The sequence below is a fragment of the Mustela nigripes genome, chromosome 17 (genome assembly GCF_022355385.1).
Source record: "Mustela nigripes isolate SB6536 chromosome 17, MUSNIG.SB6536, whole genome shotgun sequence".
Taxonomy (NCBI): Eukaryota; Metazoa; Chordata; class Mammalia; order Carnivora; family Mustelidae; genus Mustela; species Mustela nigripes.
Genome location: NC_081573.1, coordinates 15606258 through 15629497, shown reverse-complemented (window position 1 = coordinate 15629497; position 23240 = coordinate 15606258). Strand labels below are relative to the sequence as shown.

Below are 23240 nucleotides of genomic sequence, written 5' to 3'. Positions count from 1 at the left end.
TACTAGCAAGGACAACTTCCTTCACTTTACTAACCCTTTCCTTCAACTCTTGTCTTCTTTGTTGCTAGAGGGAAGGGACTCATGAGATACTCCCAGGGTCCCCTCAACACTCACCACACCTGCTGTTTGGGACTCCAGTCATCAGCATGCAGAACTACAAACAGGGAAACAGAGTCTGTTTTCACTGTGAAACTCCAAGAACTATGCCAGGTCTTCTGATTCTAAAGTCCATTTTCTTTCTACTATGTCAGTGCCTCTTACACTAATGCCAAATATTCATTCATTTTTGTGCCAGGTGCTTTCCTTCCTGTAGTCTTTAGGGGAGGATGGGGGGGGCAAGTAAGGAAGAGGACAAGGGAAGACTCTTCTGCCTGAAGGTCTCCAGTGGGTGAGCACCCACTAGCTTTTGGGATGTTTTCCCACTCTCAGGAGTATATATCTGGTCTCTCTGGCTACCTTTCTGGGGAAGCAATGTTTGAGGTAGAGGGACACATTACAGCGATGCTACAAACGGGAACCTCCTCTTTATTCCATATATGGAAGCTGGTTTCTGGAGCTAATTAGGGAAAGGGCTTTGGCCTGGCCCTACCTCTGTATGGGCCCTAGGGATAAGGGTCTAGATTAGGGCGACAAGGCCTTCCCCCAGGTGGGAATGAAAAGTCCTGACCTCACATCAGTCCCAAATTACGGGGTGGGAGCAATGATGTGGGGCATTTCCTTGGTGAGATGAATATCTGCTTGGGGCAGGCTCTTCCAGGCGAGTTCCAAGATCCCATACTGAGCAATGCCAATATGATTGATGGTACGGACGTTATTCTGACCTGGGAGGGGAACCACCTCCTGGAACTCCAGAGGACCTTTAGGGTTTTGAGAGCCACCACAAAACAGGTGGTAGAACAAGCGCTCCCCGGGAACCAGATCCATGGCCTTTTGGGCCTCCTCGTAGGTGATCTCTTGGGATTGGGGTTCATCTCTCAGTAACAGCTCCTGCAGCAGCTTCTGGATTCGGGGGGACTTAAGTTGGTATAGGTCCACAAGCTGATGGAACTGTTCCATCCAAGCAGCGCTGTCTTTTGCATATCGTCGCTGCAACATCTGCAAGATGTGGTACAGTGCCACAAATGTCTCCCAGAGAGGAACCTCTTCCTTCTTCTTAGCGACAGCCCGGGCCTTCTTCTCCAGCTTAGGCAATCTGGGAAACCTGCCTTTGTCCTTAAAAGCCCAAAAGTCTTTTTGAAACATCAGGGCAAGGGTTTGTTTTTCCACAGAGGCCTGGGCACCTGTGACAGTGTCTCCCGTAGCAGGAGGAAAGTGTGGCACCTCCATCTCCTCGAGAGCAGTGGATATCTGCCCTGCCCAGGCACTCCTGTAAGGCTCTTCTAAAAGATGCCAGTTTACACCCTTTGAGGTGGGGATCCCTTTGGTACCTAATGGGGACTTTGGTGTGGGGCCACCGAAAGGTTTTAACCAGCTTTCCTTTCCTTTTATAGGCGGGATCACTTTCGGGTACTTCGGACCCAGGGACTCCTTACTGGGTTTTGAGATACGTGTGCTTCGTGATTCCAGGATCTGCTTGTGACGGTACACAATGGCTTTAAGTTGGGCCAGATGAAGCCAATCTAGGTTTCCCTTTGTGGTGAGGTTTTTGAGAAGCTGGCACAATCTGTGGAAACTCTCCCTAGAAAGCTGTTCTCCTGCCTCCATCCGTTCTAGAACATGGTGGATCCAGTCTATATCTGAGAGTCCTACCTGAGCACCTACTTCCTTGGCCCAGATTTGGGGCAAAGGTACCCCAGTCTTTCTCATCAGGACTGGATGATGCTGCAAAATCCACTGCAACTTGGGGTCTAGTGGTTTGCCTTGGAGTTTGTGAGCTTCCATGGTCTGCCTCAATATGTCAGGTAAATATGGAGTCTTTAAGTCTCGTTCTGGGGACTCCAAAACTGTATCCAAAACTTGTAGAGGTTTGGGCATATATTTCTTCAACAGTTCTCCTTGTCTGCCCATAAACCTTGACTCTGGAAGCATCCTGGATGCCTCAAGTGCTCTGGCCTTTTCTTCCGGGGATACTTGTTTTGTAGACACTGGCACTGGTATCTTCTCTTGCGTGTCCATAACTATTATTTTCTTGGAAGGGACTTTCAGAACTTTCAGTTGTTTAGCAGTGTCTCTGATATCAGGGATTCTTTTTTCAATAGAAGGGATTATTTCTCTTTCCCTTCGGTCCTTTTGTCTTTCTGCTTGTGACTTAAATAATTTTCCTGTTTTTAAGATCTCTTTTTTCAAAGAGCTTTCCCCCTTTTCTTTCTCACTCAGACTTTCTGACTCTTCCTCACTCAGACTTTCAGAGTCTTCTTCACTCATGCTTTCTTCCTCCTCCCCTTCCTCCTCCTCACCTTCCTCCTCTTCCTCTTCCCCTTCTTTCTCCTCCTCCTTCTCTTCCCCCTCCTGTGCCTTCTTCTCCTTTTTCTTCTTCTTCTCCTTCTTTTCCTTCTCTTTCTCCTTCTTTCTCTCTTCCACCTCTACCTCCTCCTCCTCCACCATCTTGCTTTCCTCCTCTTCCTCCTCCTCCTCTTCCTCCTCCTCTTTTTCCTCCTCCTCCTCTTCTTTCTCTTCTTCCTCAGACAAACTCTCTCGCTCTACTTCATCCAGTAAGTTTTCTATTTCTCTGGATAGGCTCGTTCTACTCTCTTCTTGACTGGGAAGCTTTTCCTTTGGTGTATCAAGTGTCTTTAGCTCTTTTCTCTTTTTCAACCTTTGTTCAAGCAGTGGTATTACCTCTTCATCCTTTGTTAGTTCTTCCTTCTCTTCTTCCTGTATGACTTCTCTCTGTTGTCTGGCCAATCTGCTTTCTTCCTCAGTAATTTTTTTCTCTTTCTTTATCATTCTTTTCATTTCCTTGGCCAGTTTTCTCTGCTTCTTAGCCAGTTTCTTCTCATCTTTGGTTACTTCTGGTTGTTCCGCAGAAAAATCCCACTGTTTGGCATCAAGCTTATTTTGTTCCTTGCTCAATCTCCTTTCCTTAACCAAGAAGTTCCTCTTCATCTTTGTCATCTCTATTTCTTCCTGGACCACTTTCATTTCTTCTTTGGTAAGATCTCGAAGTGCCTTTAAGACTTTGCTGCTCACTTTTGATTGTGCATTGGAAATGCCTTCCTTTTCTTTACTCAACTTCCTTACTGCTTTGGCCAGCTTCCTCTCTTCCTGGGCATACACTCTTCCTCCTCTGGTAAATTCCAGTTTTCCTTTGGCAATGTCCCTTTGCTTTGTGGCCAATACCCTATCTTCATACCTCAGTATCTTCTCCTCTAGTGACAATTTCCTCTTGATTTGTTCTAGTTCATTCTTAGTCACTCTGAACTGTTTTAAGGTTTCTTTAGTCTCTCCTGTGGAGAGAATTTGGCTTTCCTTAGCCAGCCTGGCCTTCTCCTGGGCCAGTTTCTTCATTTCTTTGCTCAGTGCCTTTTTTTCCTTAGCACTATCCCAGTCTCCTCTGAGCATTTTCAGTTCTTGGAAGACCCCTCTCTTTTCCATAGCTAATTCCATCTTGTCCTGGGCTAGATTGTGCTGCTGCTGAGCCAGGCTTTCTTCTAATTGGGTCAGCTTTTTCTCAGCCTCATCCACCTTCTCCTTCCTCTGGGCAAGTGTTGCCTTTTCTTCCACAAGCTTTTCCTCTTCCTGAGCAAGTTTCTTCTTGTACACGTCCAGTTTCTCCTTTTCTTGGACTAATTTATTTTTGTTCTGGGCAAGGTTTTCTGTGATCTGGAGGAGATTCTCTTTCCTCTGAGCCAATCTCACTTTCTTCTGGAACAGATTCTCCCTCTCCTGAGCCAGAGACTTCCCCCTCCAGTATAGTATATTCCTGCTGTTTGTGAGTTTTGCCTTGTCCTGGGCCAATTTTTCTTTTTCCTGGACCAGTTTTAACTTGTTCTCCATCAGTTTCTTCCTTTTCTCAGCAAGCCTTTCCTCTTCCTCAGGCAGTTTCTCCTTGTCCTGGGCCAGTTTCTTCTCCTCCTGAATCAGCAGTTCTTCTTCCAGGACCAGCGCTTTCTCTTCCTTACTCAGTTTCTGCTCTTGCCAGGCCAGGGTCCTGTCTTCCCGAGCCAGTTCCTCCTCTTCCTCAGCTAGATCGCTCAAGTCCTGATTCATTTCCTCTTCTTTCCGAGCCAGTTCCTCCTCTTCCCACATCAGCTCCTTCAATTCCTGGGATAGTTCTTTTTCTTGCAATGCCAGATCTTTTTCCTTCTGGGTCAGTTTTTCCATTTTCTGAGCCAGCATCTTTTTTACCTCAGCCAGCTTCCCTCCTTTCTTTGCTATTTTCTCTTCTTCTCCAGCCAGTTCCTCAAATTGCTTGGCCAGTTTCTTCCTCTTCTGGGCCAGTTTCTCTGCTTCTTGGCTTAATTTCTCCTCTCTTTGGGCCAATTTTTCCTCATTGTGGACAACCTTCCTCTCTGCCTGGACCATTGTCCTATCTCGCTGAGCCAGTTTCCCATATTCCCTGGCCAGTTTTCTCTCTTCCTGGGCCAGTTTTCTCTCTTTCTGTGCCAGCTTCTCTTCTTTTTGGGCCAGCTTCCTTTCTTCTTGGGCTCGATTCCTTTCAGCCTGGGCTCGTTTCCTCTCAATCCAGGCCTGATCATATTCCTTTCGGATCTGTCTCTGCTCTTTTGACATCAGCTCTTCTTTCTCTTCTTCTTCTTCCCATTCCTGAGACACTTCTCCTCCCCCTTCCTGAGACACTTCTTCTCTCTTCAGGGTCAGTTCCTTCTCAGGTTTGTGTTCCTCTCTGGACCTGTCCACTCTTTTTTCCCAGACCTCTAACCACTCATCCCATCTCAGCTTCTTCTTGTCCACATCCAGCTTTTCCTCCCCTGGGAGTGGCTTCCTTTCATCTGTTTGTTGTTTCTCCTCTTCCTCCAGATGCCTCTTGTCCCAAGCTTTCTTCCATTCATCCCAGGGTATCTTCTCATCCTGGGCCTGTTTCCACTCATCCCAGGACTTCTTCCACTCCTGCCAAGACAGCTTCCTCTCAGCCATAACTGGGCTTTCTTCTTGCTTAACTACTTCCTCTTCCGGTATGGCCACTTCCTCTACTGCTGGGCTCACATCCCTCTCTCTTTTGCTCACTGTCTTTTTTTCATCCACTTCTCTTTCCTGCTGAACTTCTTTCCTCTCTTGCTTAAAGGGCTTCTTTAAGGATTTCTTCTCTTCTTTCTTCGATATTCGTTTTCCCTTGGTTAGACCACCTGGTCTTAAGAAGAGAACTTTCTTTTTCTTGACTTTTTTGGGAATCACCTGGGTTTCCTGCACAGCTGGCATGTCCTCTGCTTCCTTTTGCTCTTGCACCTCTGGTATCTCGTCCTCCCTTCTGCGTATTATGTCATCTCTAATCGCCCCTTCATGAATAAAAATTGGTTTCTCCTCTGGCCAGGCTACATCCCAGTTGAGGTCCTCAAGCAGAACCTCACTTTTTTCCTCCAACAAGGGGCAGATCTCCTGGAAAAGCTCCCAGCTGGGCTGTCGATCTGCCAGCACCTCCTGAGCCATGGCCACCAGCTCCATGTTTAGAGCTTCTGACATGTGTGTTTGGGAACCAGATATTCTAAGGGTCATAAGACGACACAGATCATCCCGCCATGATGAGCTCTCTTCAGGGATGGTCTTGCGGCCAGGCGCCCCAGCGGCACCCCGCCCTTGGGCTTTCAGCTGCTTCACAGCTGGTTCTTCCTTTACAGCAGCCGGAGTTTCCTCAATTGTAACTTTGGCTTCTTTTGTCTTCTTCTTGCGCCTCCTTTTGGGTTTCCGCACTGTTCTTTTCTTGCCTTTTCTCTCATGGATTTTCCTCAGCGTCTTCAGGGTCAATGCAAAATGGTCCTTTGAGGTGTCTTTCTCTGGAGGTTGTGGCTCACCATCTTTTGAACTCTTCAACACACTGATGGTCGAAGAGATTCTAGGATGGGCGGCTGTCTCCTCCACCGAAACTGGTGCAGCTTCCCTCTCATCAATTTCACCCTCTAAGAGACCTCGCTCTCTGCCAGCCTCTTTCATCTTCTTGAGGGCCCGCCACAATTTTCGGGCTGTAGGGAAGATCAGGAGATGGAGATAAGAAAGGCATGGGAGGCTTAAGTCACTTCTTTCCCACTAATGGTATGAGTAAGAAGAATTGCCATAAAAGAAGTAGCAACAGAGGGAGCTGAGGCCTTAAAAAAAAAAAAAAAAAAAAAAAAGCTCTCCTTACTTTATTCTGGTGTTCCCCCCTTCTAAATCCTGTAGAGATAAGCATTGGAGTCTCCCTGAGTTTGGGTAGATTCTTCCTAGGAAGTTTGTGTGAAAAGATGCGTCTACTTGTCTCTGGTCCTAACTGATTGATATCTCTTGACCCATGTTAGCCCTAACTGTTTTGCCCCATGGGAACCATGAGGCATGAATCAGATCACCCCACACATACCATGCTTTTTGCCACTCTTTTTGCCTTTGCCGAACTTGATGGGAACTTTAGATTCTTCAGGAATTACGTCAGGTTGCTTGGAAAGGGATAGAAGTTCAGAGACCCTTGAGACCTCTAAAGAAAAAGCAGGCTTTTCCTGTCCCTCTGACAAAGTCAGGTTTTCATTCAATCGCTGCTCCACTTGAGTGTGAAGGATTTGGAGATCTGTGGCCCTTATCCCCAACAGATGGTCTAGGGTTTCATCCCCAATCATTTCCTGCCTGTAAAAGTCAAAGGAGGGGAAAGACCAGGATGAATCAGGGAAAGGACAACAGGGAGAATGAGAAGGAAGGAACTGCAAACTGCTGTGGAACAGGCAGGGGGCTTGGCACAGTGGCCAACAGAGACAGTGTACGTTGAGATAGAGGATGGCCAAGAAAAAAGAAGAAGTCTAGAAAGTCAGGTGGCAATGAATGGAGTGGTTTTTATGGGGAATGAAGAGGTAGGAGAAAAGAATGAGCAGGTGAACTCAGGAGTTAGGTGACAGACAGGAACAGGAGAAAAGGTGGAGACAGGAGTGAGCAGTCAGGATTGTCAGGACAGTCTAAGAATGGAAAAAGACAATGAAAGAGAAAAAGGACAGTAAGAGTTAATGGAGAGGTATGAAGAGAGAGTGAAGGAAGGGAAAGGGTGAAGAAAACTAGAGACTAGTCAAGAATTGCAGAAGGCACAAAGAACTTACTGCATCTCCCGGAAGGTCTCTCGGTGCTGGATCAGGCTTAAGAGGGAGGACTTACAGTGGATTCCAGTGTCAGGTATGAGGGTCAGGGCCTTATTCCTCACTCTTTGGTCCTTGTCCATCAATCCTTGGGCCAGAGGCATGGCAAAAAGATGAGTAATCATTCCTAGACGCTTTAGCCCTTCCCAGGCTAGCTCTCGGATTAGCGGGTTGGAATTGGCGGTATCATCCAGTAGGCGACGGGCTGTTTCAGAGCGCAGGGATGAAGACACCTCGTAAGAGGCAAAGATTTGTCCCAGTGCACCAATGCAGCATTGGTACTTCAGTGGGGAAGCATGGATCATAATGTTGAGGATTGTCTCCACCAGGCTATTAATAGCTATTTCACTCATCTTTTTCCCTAACCAACTACGGTTTGCTGAGTCTGTAAGGACACTATAGGTTACATCCTTGGTCAGTCTCATTTCTATGAAGTTGTCATCCTCCTTTTCATATGAATATTCTCCTGCATCATCACTTAGAGACTTTTCCCTACTGTGCCAGAAGAAGAATTGCTGGGACTTGTCCCATTCCATTTCCCACACAGGTGAATGCAGGTTGCACTGTAGGTATATTGGGCTGCCCTCTGGCCAAAGACGGGCACGAATCACTGAGTTGGGGATGTAGCAGTCAGGAGCCAAGAGCCATTCCTGCCCATGACCAAAGTAGCATCGCAGTATTTGGTAAGGGTTGAGTCCATCCCAGGTAGACAACTGTAGTTGGGGAGGAACCACATAATGGGGAGGCTTGCTTACCTCCATCCCAACAGTCTCCTCTTTATATGAGAAACGGCGTCTGAAGGAAGACAGTAACACAGGGCTCCCTTGCTCGTCTTCTTCTATGACGTGTGGCACCGTATGATCAAAGGCAATGGCCCGCTTATTGACAAGTTTCTCTAGACCTGCTAATTCCTGTTTCCCTCTTCCAAGGTAGATGTACTTGGGCACAAACATGGTCTCAAAGGAGAAGAAGAAGCTTGGGGCGAAAGGCTTAGGGGCCTCTAGCACTTCATCTGTCATGCTCATAAAGGAAAGGCGAGCCAGCAGGTTTGGGTGAAGCAGTTTGAGACAGGACACCAGATAAAGACTCTGGTTAAAAGTCACAAGCAAGTCACCCCGGTCGTTTGCAAAGCAGAGTGGGCCAAAGTGCAACGATGAATCCAGCATGGCTACAAGTCTGCCATGGAAGTTCCAGACCCGGACAGACCCATCAATACCCCCTGTGACAAAAAGACTCAAAGACAGGCAGACATCGAAGGATGTGATGGTACACTGGTGCAGAGGCAGTGTCTCTATATACATTGAGCCTTCCTGTGACTCAGAGGACAGAAAATCATGGAACTTCCAGAGACGCAGACAGTTAGTCTCCGTGATAGCACCCACAGAGGTGGGCAAGAGTATCAGGTGTTTTAGGTGACAGCTGCTGAGAATGCTGGCAAGCGTCTTCAAATGCACTTGCTTCCCTTCGAGCACAGTTTCTGATAGGTGTATGTAGTCATCCATTCCATAGGAACAGAGCAAAGAGTTTTCTCGGCTACCAAAAAGCCCTCCAGGTAGTGTAGAGAGTGCCAGGATAGCTCCAAAGTGCATGTACTTCTCTATTCGGGCACAGTAGTTCTGGGAAAGCACTCTGATCACCCCACTCTGGTGTCCAGAGAACATGAGTCCTTGTAGACCCCGCCCCAGGTGGAAATGCCCATAAGCCAGACATTGTACCCAGTCCCGAGAGTCTGGGGAGGTACACAAGAGATACTTGGCTGGGCAAGGGCAGCGGGTTGTGTCAAACACCAGCACCTCTGTGGTGCCTGTTGCTACAAAGAGCTCCTCTTTTTCTGGGTCATAGGCCCAATCCACAGCCCGGTCCAGGATCGAGAAGGGCCAGGTGAGGACAAGCAGATCCCCTGTGAGTGGAGACATAAAGCGCAATAAGCCATCCTCAGTAGTGCACAGAATCCGGAACCAGTTCTCACCGCAGCGGACCCGACGCAGCTGCTGGGGACCAGAGCCACAGACGTTGAAGAGGCTGTAGAAGCAAGGCAGACAGCGCAAGGAGAAGGTGTGGGTGGTTTGGCAGAAGAAAGTAGTGTTGTCAATAAACTTGAGTTCATACAGCTCCTCGCCAAGTTCTAGCCGCCGCAGCAGGCTGCCCAGAGTCAGGTTCCACTCCTTGATCAGGCCTTCCTTGCCGGCTGTGAGCAGGGTGTGGGCCTCTGGCCGGCTGCGGATACAGATCACCGCCGAGACATGGGCCTTGAACCTGTGGAGAGAGTTTCCCCGGGTGATGCTCCACACTTGGATTTCCCCACTCTTATTTCCAGCATAGAGAAAACCCTGGTCTGAGCAGGTGAAGCAGCAGGTGATAGGGGAGCCACTGGTGGTGGACATGAACCTCTGAACTTCTCCTAGCTGGCCTTGGCCCTGGCGCTCAAGGACCCTCACCACCGTCTCACACAGCGCAAGGACGGAGCCATTGGGACCGTTCAGACTGATGTCCTGGACGAGCTCATCCCCAGGGATGGGGACCATGTGGGCTACTTGAAGGCCCCTGCCGCTCCGCTCAATGATCCAGGTGACCACTGCCCCCAGGATGCCTGACAGAAGCATCTTCATTTCTGGGTCATAGCAGAGGCAGTTGATGTTAAAGCGGCAGGGCACTATACCCAGGGGTTTGAACGACCGAAAGTGGTCCCCAAAGAGCCGCAAGATCAGATCGCCACAGTAGGCCACGAGGATGTGAAAGGAACCTGTGTGGACCATGCACTGGATGGGCGGCAGTCGTTCAGTCATGGAGAATATTCTCTTCTCAACCATGTCATCAGTTTTGCTCTTCATCCATACAACAGCCTACAAGAGAGTAAGATGGACCCTGACTAGGAAAGAAAGTAGGAGAGGAAAGGGCTGAATATGCGGCTCCTTTGCCCCGTGCCTGTGCTGAGGAGGACTTGGAAGACTCTCAAGTGTTTTTACCCCCTCCCCCTGGTTATGGGAACTGGAAATACTGTAGAAGCAGGAAGTCTGGGACCCTTTCCTTGGGCTACTTGAGGGAAATCAGAAAATCTCTTCAAGGAGAGACTGTTAGGGAGGAGAGGGGGGATCCCTAGATCTCTGTCATTTTCTTTTTTTTTTTTTTTTTTAGGTTCTATTTATTTATTTGACAGAGAGAGACACAGTGAGAGAGGGAACACAAGCAGGAGGAGTGGGAGAGGGAGAAGCAGGCATCCCGCTGAGCAAAGAGCCTGATGCGGGGCCTGGGATCAAGGCAGACGCTTAATGGCTGAGCCACCCAGGTGCCCCATCGGTCATTTTCATTCAAGAAGTAGATCTCCCTTTGTCAGTTTGGGACGAGAGCTTATAAGTGGTCATGGCCCCTGTCGAGTGAGCTAAGAAGGAGAGGGAAGGTGAGCTAGTTTTACCTGTATTTCTTTGGTGCTTGTCACCCAAGAGAGGGAGGCGAAGAAGTTGGCATCGCTGAAGTAATAGCATATGAGCGGCATATTTTGAGGATGGCGAGACTCTTTGAACAGTATCTGGGACTGGTCACTCAGCACAACCACTTCATTCTTTAGGTCTTCTGACGTTTGCTGGGGAGAGGCCTGGCATGAAGCGACAGACCAGGACACACATGCACTAAATATACTCTCACACAAGTTGCAACGGAAGCCTTTCCCGTGGTCATGCCTCATGCCTGTTACATCCACACATGCACGACTTGTCACTCGTAGTACACCTGCGTTGGCGAGCAGGTAACACAACACGAGACATAAGAAAGAACCAAACCCCTAACAGGGCCTGAATGGACAAATTTCTTGGTGTGGGCACAGGGGAAAACAGATGTTCTTCCCAGCATACTCGTTTGCTAACACTCCTTTTGTCTACAAGGTATAGATGTCATAAAAGACGTATTTAACACATTACCCAGGCAAGTACTCCACTGCGGACCTACACAAAATGTAACCAGTGTGTGACAAAAGTCAGTGCAACTTTAAGTTCTTAAGGCTTAAAAGTGCACAAAGACTTTAACACCCTATCTCTAAGCTTGACAGAGGAAGATTATATGCAATATGTATTATCCCACAGCAATAAGAGCGTGCACTGTGACACATTCACCTGGTAGTTCACACAGAGCCAACCAGAGCAAAACTGAGCTTGGCAAGTGTTCTGCCTGCTGCCTAATCCCTTTTGTTTTAGAAAAATCTCTCTCCCCAAAGGTTTGGTTCCTCTGACAATGCTCCAGAGTGTTGCCCTTCCACTACCAAAATGTATTTGCAAGAGATCCCTAGGCTCATTTGGAAATGAACAGTCCACTTCCTACTAAGGGGACAATTGTTTTATGGTCTACTATGCCTGCTTTCTGCTTCCCCAGAAAATCTATGCTCTTCTGAAGTGTTCGTAACAATTAAGGTATATAAAGGCCAATAACACATTTATGTCCTGCATATGTATTACCTTGCTTTTATGTATGATGTCATTTAGGAGGTATTTAAAATCCTTCCATAGGGGAATGAGTCTGGTAGAGGACATCACCTTGATTATTCCTTGGTCCTCCTCAGGACCGTTGCTTAAAATACCTGTGGGAATCCAAAGGATGCCAGCTTAGATGTTACTACTTTTTGAGGAACTAGGGCTTAGAAGTCACGATCCATGAACTCATGTGTATTGAATATTTCTTGAACATCAGGAGCCATCCATAAGACACATCTTCTCATTTAACCTTCACTGAGGCCCAGTAAGGTATGTATAACACCATTTTATAGATGAGGAAATTGAGGCTTGGGGGGGGGGGGTGAATCAAAGAGTTGAGGATTGAATCTTAACATTGGCTGTCATGACCCCGTAGGATATTATGGGCGAAGGAAGCAGGGAGGGGGTGCTAGAAGGGAATACCATCCCACACAAATAACATTTCCTTGTTGCTGGTGATGTGTCAAGAGAGCATTTTGCCAGGACTTGGCAGTTCCTGGAGTGCAATTCTTGGATCTCCTGCTCTGGAACTCCTAGGGAAAGAGTGTATCTTAAAATACAGATCCCCAGGTTCCATCGTAGACCAACAGATGAAGAACCATGGCAGTGGGACCCAGGGACCTTCACGTCTAACAAATTCCCTAGGTGATTCTATGGACATTCAAGTCTGACTATTAGAAGAGGAAACTGGAATGAGGGGGTCCCCCAGGACTAAGAGCCAACCCCACTTGCACCGCTGGAGAAAGGATCCAGCCCTCTGGCTTTGCCGGCCTTCCCAGGTTTGTGGAATCAAGAAGCTGTCACACATGAGGCCTCTGCCATGCGTCTTCCCCATGCCCTTCTCCTTGGCCTTCATGAGGACAAACCTCTACTTTTCCTCCTTGGATTGGGAAACAAGTCCTCTCTGTCAAGGAGTCTGCCATTACTGGTCTGATGATCGGCTTGTTTTCTTTACTTGTAAAAGAAAAATGCCAGCTTTGCCTACTTCACAGGGTTGTTGCAAAGATCAAATAAGATAATTCCTGTGAATTCCTCTTTAAGGGTACTCTGAAGCAACAAACAATTAACAATTGCTGTTTGTAGACTGGTCTGGTTCTCACACCTAAGCCGTTCTCTCCATGACAGCTAAATTTATAGTCTGGCCAGCAGAGGGCGATGGAGGCCATCCTTGCACTTGCCAGGAGGAGGAAAATTGATGGACTTTCAGTTTGGAGAAGTAGCTCCTTCCAGAATGAGATCCTGAGGCCAGCAGCATCTGCACCACCTGGAAACTTGCTGGGAATGCAAGCTACTGGGCCCCACACCAGACCTACTGAATGGGTAACTGACAGTAGGGCCCCCAAAGCTGATGTTTACAATCTCTCTGGCTGATCTTAGGCACATTAAACTCTGAGAAGCACTTACCTGGAGTGCTTGGGAGTTCCAGATCAGTTTGGCCGGGGCCTCCTGAGGCGAGGTCAACAGAACCCACACTCTGGCATGGCTCGGCCTAGGCCCTGTGTTGCCACAGAGACTTGGTGGCTGGATTTGGGGGAAGCAGTAAGCAAAACGTATCATCCTCTCATGTGTAGAATGGGTTAGGGTCCCCCACCCAAAGTCTTCACATCAATCACTTCATTCCTTTTCAAAAGAATCCTGAGAGGCAAATAGTATTATCTCCATTATACATTATGGGGATCATGAATTCAGAGGGGGAAAGGGATGTGTTCAAGGCTACATGGGACAGATTCAAGACTAAGAGCTGATCCACAGGTCAGGCTGCTTCTACCATATCAGAGGAGTCAGAGGCTGCCAGCTGATGCCAAGGAAGCTCTCCGACCCACGGGCTAACTAATGGGAATTGGTAACTGGCTGTCAGAGACACTAATGTCCCTTCCGTCTCTGTACTCTGCCCAAGGCTGCATGCTGCCCTCCTGCCATTACATTTTCACATTTTCTTCCCCTACAAGCCTACACTTTCTGCTCCTTTGGACCACTTTTCAGGAGCCAGCGTGAACTGCTTCAGATCCTGCCGATCAGTGGATGGCCCAGTGGGCCAGGCCCCACAGCTTATATTTACCCCAATTGCTCCTCCTTGAGACCCCAGAGCTACTGAGAGAGTAGTGATTTGTAACAAATTTGCAGTCACGCTATCACTTTCCATTGTTTCTAACATCTCCTCTGGGTCCAACTTCTCTTGGCTAGCCTGCAAAAAGCAAGTGGTTAGGACCCTTTGTGGGCACATTCCTTGGGGGTTAGTGGGAAAGAAGGCCTTCGAAACCCAAGCCTCTGTGTGTTTTTTTGGACACACTCTTCGACCCCATTTACCACCTCTCTCCTAAAATTCCCCCACCTTTGATTCCCTAATCCCATTATCTGCCCTTAAAAGCAAATATGGAGTGAGCTCCAGATGCCTTTGTCCCAACAGTCTTGACTTTTTAGTATCGTGATAATCCATGGGTTATCTCTCAAATGGGAGAATTCAGGCCCTGAATTCAATTTAGGGGAGTTAATATTTGAAGCCAAGATTTGGTATGTCCTACTGACTATGAAGGCAAACCAGGTCTGTGACTGGGCACCGCACTACATCCTTTTCTTAGCCACAGTTCACTCCAAGGTGGTGGGATGGAAGGCCAGACTCCAAGTCCTGTCTTTGTAATAAAGAGAGTTGCCTCTAGGGGGCACTGCACTCCATGACAGTATTGGGCCCCTGGTCTCCTTTTGGGTCACTCAGTGGCTGGGTATGCTATTGTACGAAGATGAGGGCTTACAGTTCTTGCCCCATAGAGCTTACAGTTCAGCAGGGAAGGTGATCATCAAAGGGTTGTCACAAAATTTGACGACAATGAGAAATTCTGAGTGTTGGGTTCTATTATTCTTTGAACTTTTCTGCAATTTTTAATCTTCCCAAGCTTAAAGCAAATTAAATTATGCTATTGATTCGCTTTTAAGAAGGAAAGGAAAAAAGTGCTGAGAGTATATATAGCAAGGAGACTTGGCCACCCAAATGGAGGGCGATGTGTGCTCCACTGTCGAGATAATGCCCTGCATGAATCCCATGGCCTCATAGGTGGCTCTCACAGTAGGGGACAGGGATGCAGAAACCCAGTATCAGAAGGGCCTAGTTAATTAGCCAGAGGGGCTATAATGCCACAGGCAATCTTGGAAAAGGAGTCGGCATTTTAAATACATTGTTTCATTGAATTCTTATGATGATTCTATGACTTAGCTAACATCCTCCATTTAAACTTTTAAAAATGGGCATGTTATGGGGTGCCTGGGTGGGTTGGTGGGTTAAGCCTCTGCCTTCAGCTCATGTCATGATCTCGGGGTCCTGGGATTGAGCCCCACATCGGGCTCTCTGTTCAGCAGGGAGCCTGCTTCCTCCTTTCTCTCTGCCTGCCTCTCTGCCTACTTGTGATTTCTCTGTCAAATAAATAAAATAAAAATCTTTTTTAAAAAATGGACTTGGTAAAAAAAAAATATTCAAAATATACTATGGAGCATAGACTGAAAAAGTCACCTTTTCACACATGATAACCTATCTTTGTTTCCCCTTCACAAAGGTAACGGTGGTTGTATCTTTCCACAGCTGTTCTGTACATACCCAAGTGTGTATGTGAAAGATAACCCTTACAAATAGTGGTGCACTACACACTGTTCTGCACCTCTTTCTCACCTAATATATCTTACAGATGAACTCATATTAATACATATAGCTCGGTCTCATTTTTCAGCAGTTGCCAACGGCATGGTATTGATCATTTATTTATCCAACCTTCTATTAATGGACATTGGGCAGTTTCCAACCTTTTGGTACAACAACCCATGCCACAAATGAGTATCTTTGTTTATGCTTCAGAGTTTTAATTTTATTTTAGTTAAATGAAATTTTAAAATTGGAGCCATGTAAATGTTTTCTCATTAAGCATAACATTCTGGATATAGTGGGTTAAATAAAATATAAAATTAATTTCAACCATTCCTTTAATTTTTTAATGTAATAATTAAAATGGCATATGTGGTTGCATTATAATTGTGTCAGATAGTCTTGCTTTAGATTGTCTCTCTCTGGTGATGGTCTGATAACCCCACTGGACTTAGCTCCCTCAGGTAGGAACCCTGTCTTAACTTCCCACTGTCCTACAATCACCCAGCCTGGCATGAAGTAGAGGCTAAATACAGTTCTGTTGAATGAATGTGCAAATGAATGACCCTCTGCCCTCTCCCAGGAAGAATATACGCTTCCCAGTTTCGAGTCTTACTGAGCATCTTCTTGGAGGAAACAATGTTATTGACTGGGTTTTCTTGCTCGAGGACCTTGCGCTTCAGCAATCCCCTGGGTAACCCCTATGGAGTTGAAGTAACATCCATTTTTTTTTTTTAAGGGTCGGATTCTTGATTATTTCTGCAGGTGAACTAAATTTGAACAAAATTCCCAGTCAATAGGTACTCAACATTAACACCAGACACCCTCAGAATGTGTGATCAACGACTGAAAGGTGGCTCACAGGGCCTCCAGGGCAGCCCTCTGGATGGTGGTCCTGAGGTTCCCATGGAGGAAAGAGCTCTGGAGATGCCTCGGCCGGCGAGAGGCCACCACACCCGAGTCCCTACAAGCTCGGGCGTCCCGGCCCTTGGCGTGGGTGGGAAGGAGGGCGTGACCGCGTGTTCAAGGCTGGAGCCATCCTTGCCTATTACCTGCGACGACAGGACTCCCGACAAGGGACGGGTACAGCGTGTGTGGAGATACCCGGGAGCTCCTGTGTGAAGGAGCAGACCTACAAGGAGCGCCTGGATAGCGACCTTGGGGATGCCGCGGGAAGACTCCGCGAACCGAGCGGTTGCCTTCCAACCCCGCGCCCAGTAGACAGACCCAGGCGAAGGGAGTGAGCGCGCGTGCGCACTCGCGCGCGGCCGGTAGGAAGAAGCTCAGCGCGCGCTTCCGCGCGCGCGCGCGTTCGAAAGGGAAAAAAAAGTCTCCCCCGCGGGGGCCCGCGGCATTTAGGCCGGTGTTGGCCGGCGAGCGCGCGTGCGCGAGCGCGCAAAGACGCCCTCCACTGCCGCTCCCCTCCACTGGGGGTCTAGCGCACAGCTCCGCTGTCCCCGCCTCTCCCGAGGCTCGTGCGCTCGGGGTAAGTACCTCGCGCCTAGCGGAGAGAGGGGGTGAGTCCGCCAGAGAAAGGGTGGAGGCAGACAGGGCTGGGAGAAAGGGAAAAGCCGCTCTTGCAGAGCGCAGAGCTCGGCCACGGGGCTGGAGTCTGCAGAAGACACGCCTCCATCCCTCACGCCCCTCGGGGCTGCGGAAGTGCTCTGGAGACTGGAGCGGCACGGAGGCGACAGGTGGACTACCATTCCCAGAAGGCGGCGCGGGGCTGCGCCTACTGGTCCCGGCAATACCTGCGCGCTAGGCCTTTTTTTTTTTTTTTTTTTTTTTTTTCCCCCTTCTCTCCAGTTTGCTGCTGCCTGGGGCGAAACTACAGTTCCCAGAAGGCTTCGCGCGAAGAAGGCTTGGAAGTGGGCAGCCTGGAAGTCACTCGGGCCACCCGAGCTGGCGGTGTCTCCAGCGAACGGCGCGGAGCCGGACGCTGCGGTCGTGGGGCCCGCGGGGCGGGCAGCCGGGACGCCCAGGTATGTGGGTTCGGGTGCAGGGGCGGCCTCACGCAAGGGTGGCGGGGGATCGATGTCCACTCGGACCCCGAGGGTCAGCGCGGGCTGGAGACCCGGCGGACGGCCGGGTGTGGGCACCGGTTGTGGGGGGCGGCGGCGCCGGGACTCGCGCCCTCCGGACCTGGCCAGACCTGTGCCTGCATGGCTCAACTTTCGAGACGTGCTACCAGCAATGTATGGAAGAGCATGGAGTGGGAGTCGGGTAGCGGTGGGTTCGTGTCCTGCCTCTGCCACTCGGGAGCTGCGATCTAGGGAAACCGCACCGAACCTCAGTTTCCCCTTCGGTAAAACGGGAATAAGAGTGTCTTTTGCTGGGGATTCTGTTGAGATGTTGAGATATGGCGAATAAGGCGTTTGGCACATGGAAGGCACTTACTACGTGTTTGCGCTATTGTTGGCTCCAATGAAATTGGGTGAAGGTGTTAACATCTACAGCATTGGGTTAGTTGAGGGTATGCATGTAAAGGGCCGAGTCCGTAGTTAGTACTCAGTGGAGAGTAGCTCCTGTTAATCGAAATTATTTCAGGGGCTTTGGTTTGAGAGGCAAAGACCCAGATTCAAATTTAAGCTGTGCCATTTATCAGCCATGTGACCTTGGGCAACTGGCTTCACCTCTCTGCGGCTCGGTTTCCCTATCTGTAAAATGGGGATTTCAATAGCAGCCACCTCATGGAGTTTTGAGGATGAAGCGAGAATATTGTGTGTAAAGTGCTTAGAGCAGCAGTTGGCACATAGTGAGCATTCAATAAATGGTACCATTTATTCAGCGTTTTTCCTGCGACCCTGAGACCCTCTGAGGGTGGGGCTCTGGCTCTAGTCTAGGTCTGGCCCACGGGGGCGGGGGCGGGGGACCTCTGATCTAGTTGATTTCCTCTTCAGCCTCAGGTTCCTTGTTTGTAAAATGGGATGACAACATCAGTCTCAGCGGGTTGTAAGGATTTGCTGAGATGGTATTCCTAGTCCAGAGCCATCTCCTACTAAGTAGCAGCTCTTATGTATTATAATTGTTGTTCTTCAATGTTCTCCATCTGGCCCAGAGACTGTCTAACTGTGGGCTGTGACATGACAGCCCCAAGCTCCCCCACACATTCACTCCCAGCCTCAGTGTCCCATCTGTGAAATGGTAGTCACAGGATTTCGTGCCAGGGCTGTTTTGATGATTCCAGGATATAAGTCATGTGTAGCGTTTAGCACAGGGCAGGGTGCGTAGTAAGCACTTAATAAACATAGCTTGTTTCTCTTAATAGGCTTTTGCTGCTTCTGTTTATATGCAGAACAGAGCAGGGATGAAGTTAGTGCCTCACCCCAATTTTTATTCACCAAAGATTAAATTTTGAAACAGGTGCTGTGTAAGAGCCTAAGAAAAGATGGTACTGGCCTGCGGTCAGCAGCCCTCTGCTTACCTCTCCCACACTCCTCCCCCCAAGCCAGCACATTCACCCCAGTGCTTTATGTACTACCCCAGGGATACAAGCACTTGACCCTGTCTCAAATCCGTATTAACCTCCTGAGCTCCAGCTCCAGATGTAGAGCCTCTGCTTTCTTGATGTTCCCTGGTGACTGTCCCTTGGGCACCATGAACTCAACATGTTCAACCTAAACTTCTCCTCCCAGACCCAGGAGAAACCATCTGGGCAAATGGGCTAACTGTGACCCAGTTGCCTGAGCCAGACGCTTGGGACTTGTACTTCTCCCCCAGCCTTCCAAGGTCCAGCTGACTAGCAAGAGGGATGGAGCTGCCATTTCAGAGAAACACCATTTCATTGGCCCATCATGGTCTCCCATCTCGTGGGCACCAAAAGTCCACCTTGGCCACTGGAGATGGCCTTTTCTGACAAGGTTGAGTTGTTTCTTTTAGATCACCAGAGATTAATGCCTGTAAAACATTATTAAGGGTCGGAGAAGACAATATCGACTTGGCCTGACTGCAGTGGCCACATGTGTGGCGTAAAGTCCTGGTTTCTGAGGGGGCCCATTTTTACCAGTGTGGGTGAGTTGTTCATTTCTTTCTCAAAAGTTATAGTGTGTCAGTGAGTTAGAATATCCTGTATGGGAAGGCAGCCATCCTGGACATTTGGGAGGCAGCGCACATGCCGGGGAAGAGGCTGGGAAGGGAATTTATTATATCCCTGTGTAGGTTTAAGTCTGTTGGCAGAAACCTGTCATTGTGATTTCATTTGATGATGGGAACCCGTGATCCCAGTCACATTTGTGATGGCTACCAAATTTACCTAAGTGTTTTTTTTGATCTGAGGAAATGAAGCAGTGACTTTTAAAAAAATCTTGGTCTTAATTGTTAGTGACAACAGCACATGGTTTTTTAGCAGTCTGTGTGGAATGGTCTAAGAGTTAAATGTGAGCCTGTTTTTCAGACATTGCAGTTGTCAGGTGGTAAATCAAAAATGGAATTTAGAATGTGCAGTAATTGGCGCCTTTTTTTTTTTTCTGTACAACATATTTCACTGGTAGATTTCAAATTTGGGTTTGAAAAATGACACAGGTTATGGTAACAGCTTAACCTTGTCATATGTTTAACTAGAAGGATCTAAGTTAAATGTATTTATGTTTTTAGAAGACAGTGTTTTTAGCTTTTAGAACGAGAGGCTACTGGACCAGTTCGTGCATCCCCGCTTTCTTTGAGACTGATGCAGCTGTTACTTAGGACTGCTGTGGTCAGAGACTTGATTTGCGCCTGTGTGAGAATGGGTTGAATTTGGTTTTAAAAAGGTTATGCAAAGATATACGCACTTGTTGTAACATGTCAAACAACGCAGAGATGAATAAACAAAGTAGTAGGTGCCACCCTCCATTCTTAAAATCCCCTCCCCCGAAGGTAACCATTTACTCAGGCATGGAGTATTTATTAAGTATCTGCAGTTCAGGATTGGAGAAAATGGTAGTGACCAGAATGGATGTGCTTTCTGCCCTTGGCAAGTTTGGTAGATGCTCTCCCTTGCCTTTTTCTGTGCTTGTAAGGATGTATATAGGCATCTATTGATTGTTTTCTTCCCTCTTCCTCACTGCTCCCCTGTAAAGGAGGAGTAAGAATCAAACCACACATATGTATAACTTGATTTTTTTCAATTAATAATCGGGCATATCCCTTCAAGTGATTGCATACAGATCTGACTTCTTTTTTTTTTTTTTTTCCAAAAACTTTATTTTTAAGTAATCTCTATACCCACCATGGGGCTCAAACTTACAACTCTGAGATCAAGGGTTGCATACTCCACTGACTGAGCCAGTGAGGCACCCCTGGCTCATTCTTTTTAACAGCTAGACACACGTTCTTCAGTATGAGGAGACCATGCTTTATACCACCATTCCCCTGTCGCTGGGCATTTAGGTTGTTCCTAGGATTTCTTTCACCTTTGCAAAGATACGTCCAGTAAGCATTCTGGTACATACGCAGTAGAGCATAGTGACTGAAAGCATTTGGACAATGAACAAGACAGAGAAGATCCTCACTGTCCTAGGGTTTACATTCTAGCTGAGGAGGTGTGCAATAAACAAGGTAATTTTCGATGCTCAAAGTATCATAGAGGAGTTAACAGGGTGAGGGGCTAGAGAGTGGTTGATAGGGCAGGCTGGTGGGGTGGGGAAGGGGTGGTTACTTTAACTGGGATGGTATGGGCAGGCCTGCATGAGCAAGAGGCACCGGCTGTGCCAAGAGCTGGGGGAAGAACATTCTAGGCCCCAGGAACAGCAAATACAAAGGCCCAGAGGTGGGAGTGAGTTGGCTACAAAAACAGGATCATTGTGGTTGGAGAAAGGCGAAATCCCATTTTTCAAGTTCATGCTACTTGAATTTTTATAAAATAATGCTAATTATGGTAATAGCACGTAACATTTCTTAATGCTTTCTCTCTACTAGTTGCTCTTCTAAGCATTTCACACTTATCCTCACAAGACTCCCGTGAAGTAGCTAAGAGTATGGGACTCACTTTACAGATGAGGAGCCGATTTCAGACTCCAGACTCTGCCCACACACCAAACTGCTGCTCTTCCCAGGCCCTCCTTGCAGGGCTGAGGCATGTTTACGGAGTGGATGCAGCATTTCCTTTCCAAGTTGTCTGACATGCAGAGCGCAGTGGACTATATTTAGTACATCATTCATGTGGCGGCTTGAATGGTCTGGGGAGGTGGTGGCATGGCATCTTTTCCACTGACAGACATGATGAGGTCCGTTTCTGTTGGGATGTTTAGTTGTTTCAGAATTGAAGGCCCTTTCGCAGAGCCTGTCCTCAAATAAAACAAGGGTGAGCGTTCTTGAGGCGTGAAGGTGAGCGCCCCGTTTGGGTGAGCTTGGAAAGGGGACTTGGGCTGGTAGGGGAAAGCATGTTTCTGAGCACCAGGCCAGCATTTTGGGCTGTCATAGTATCAAAATACATTCCAGCAACTACAGAGGCACCTACCACAGCACCCTGCTCCCGCCACTGTGACTGTGTCCATTTTGATTTGATATAGCTTGGGCCTTATGGGTTGTTTGAATTAAGGGCAGACCTGACTAGACGTGGGGACAGTGGTGGGTGCTTTTAACACCAGAAGTGTGGAGAGCATCTTTCATTCCGCCATCTAGGAAACATTTTTTTCCTCCCTAGCTTGTGTGCCAGGCACCATGCCAGACGCTGACAATCTGAAGTTGAATAAGACACTGGCTCTCAGGGGTCTGCAGTAATATTGTACATTAGAAGTACTACGTGAGGGGCACCGGGGTGGCTCAGTGGGTTAAAGCCTTTGCCTTCAGCTCCGGTCATGATCCCAGGGTCCTAGGATCGAACCCCACATCGGGCTCTCTGCTTGGCAGGGAGCCTGCTTCCTCCTCTCTCTCTCTGCTTGCCTCTCAGCCTACTTGTGATCTCTATCTGTCAAATAAATAAATAAAATCTTAAAAAAAAAAAAGTACTATGTGAACCACCAATGTGGGCCATATACAGAACTTAACATTTTATAATGGCCACATTTACAAGAGTGAAATGAAATGCAAGAAATGAATTTTGATAATGTATTTTATTTCATCTAAAATATTATCATTTCGCATGTAATCAGCATAAGAGTTATTGAGATATTTTACTTTTTTTTTTTTTCATGTGAGGTCTTCAAAATACAGTGTGTGTTTTACACTGTCAGCCCATCTCCGTTTGTGCCAGCCACATTTCAAGGGCTCAGTAACAACATGTGTTGGACAGTGTGGACATAGGGCCCAAGACTCAGACGGAAATCAGGGGGGTAGTTCATGGTGATCAGAGATGCCGTCCCTGTTGTAGCTTGGTGAATAAAGATGGGTGAGGGCTGAAAAGCATATTCACTGTAGGCAGGTAGCCGGGAAGACCCGGCTGTCTTCCGTCCTAGGTGCCTTATGGGTCTGGCACTGTGCTTCGTGCGTGCCGCGCGTGCCGTGCGTGCCAGCAGGGACCATGATTATCCCTGTTGTGCACCTGAGGAAGCAGCGGTCTGGCAACGAGAGGCCACTTGCTCAGGGTTTGTAAGTTATGGAGGCAGAATTTGAACTCCAGTTCAGAGACCGTTCTCTTCTCTGTCGTCTCTGCTGTCTTAGTGTTTAAGGGGGATGGGTTCTGAGTTTTGAGCAATAAAAACCACTGGAAGGAAACCTCACACAAAATGAATTCCCAGAGTTTGTCAGGATCGATCCTTGGCGCCACATCAGTGCTGGGGTGCTGGTGGAGAGATGAGTGACTGACACTTGGATTCCTAACTTTGGGCTCTAGGCTTGGTGGAGACAGGTCCTATCTCCTAGGAAAGAGAGGGGACTTTGGGGACTAAAGAGGAGGGTGGGCAGGGACAGTGATGGAGGCAAGGAAAGGGCCCAGCCTATTGAAAGCTCATTCTAAACTGCTTCTTTGGGCATGAAGCTTCTTTTCTTTTTCCATTATTGACTGTCCCTTGAGGCTGTGGCCCTCTGTGAGAG

The 23240-nt window shown here is 48.0% G+C and overlaps 2 protein-coding genes across 2 annotated transcripts in view; one reads left to right on the top strand and one right to left on the bottom strand.

Moving 5' to 3' along the window:
* Positions 1 to 684: 684 nt before the first annotated feature.
* Positions 685 to 11722, bottom strand: WDR87 (WD repeat domain 87). Its single transcript, XM_059383461.1, has 5 exons — positions 11648 to 11722; positions 10615 to 10782; positions 7167 to 10045; positions 6446 to 6705; positions 685 to 6074 (listed from the first exon to the last, which is right to left on the bottom strand). The coding sequence occupies exons 1-5, from the start codon at positions 11720 to 11722 to the stop codon at positions 685 to 687; spliced, it is 8772 nt and encodes a 2923-aa protein (XP_059239444.1).
* A 4973-nt stretch (positions 11723 to 16695) lies between these two features.
* The window catches only part of SIPA1L3 (signal induced proliferation associated 1 like 3), a 233800-nt gene continuing 227255 nt past the window's right edge, over positions 16696 to 23240 (top strand). Inside the window, exons 1-2 of the mRNA XM_059382994.1 lie at positions 16696 to 16776; positions 17097 to 17272. The gene's annotated coding sequence lies outside the window, so the exon portion shown is untranslated. The remainder of the gene's footprint in view (positions 16777 to 17096; positions 17273 to 23240) is intronic.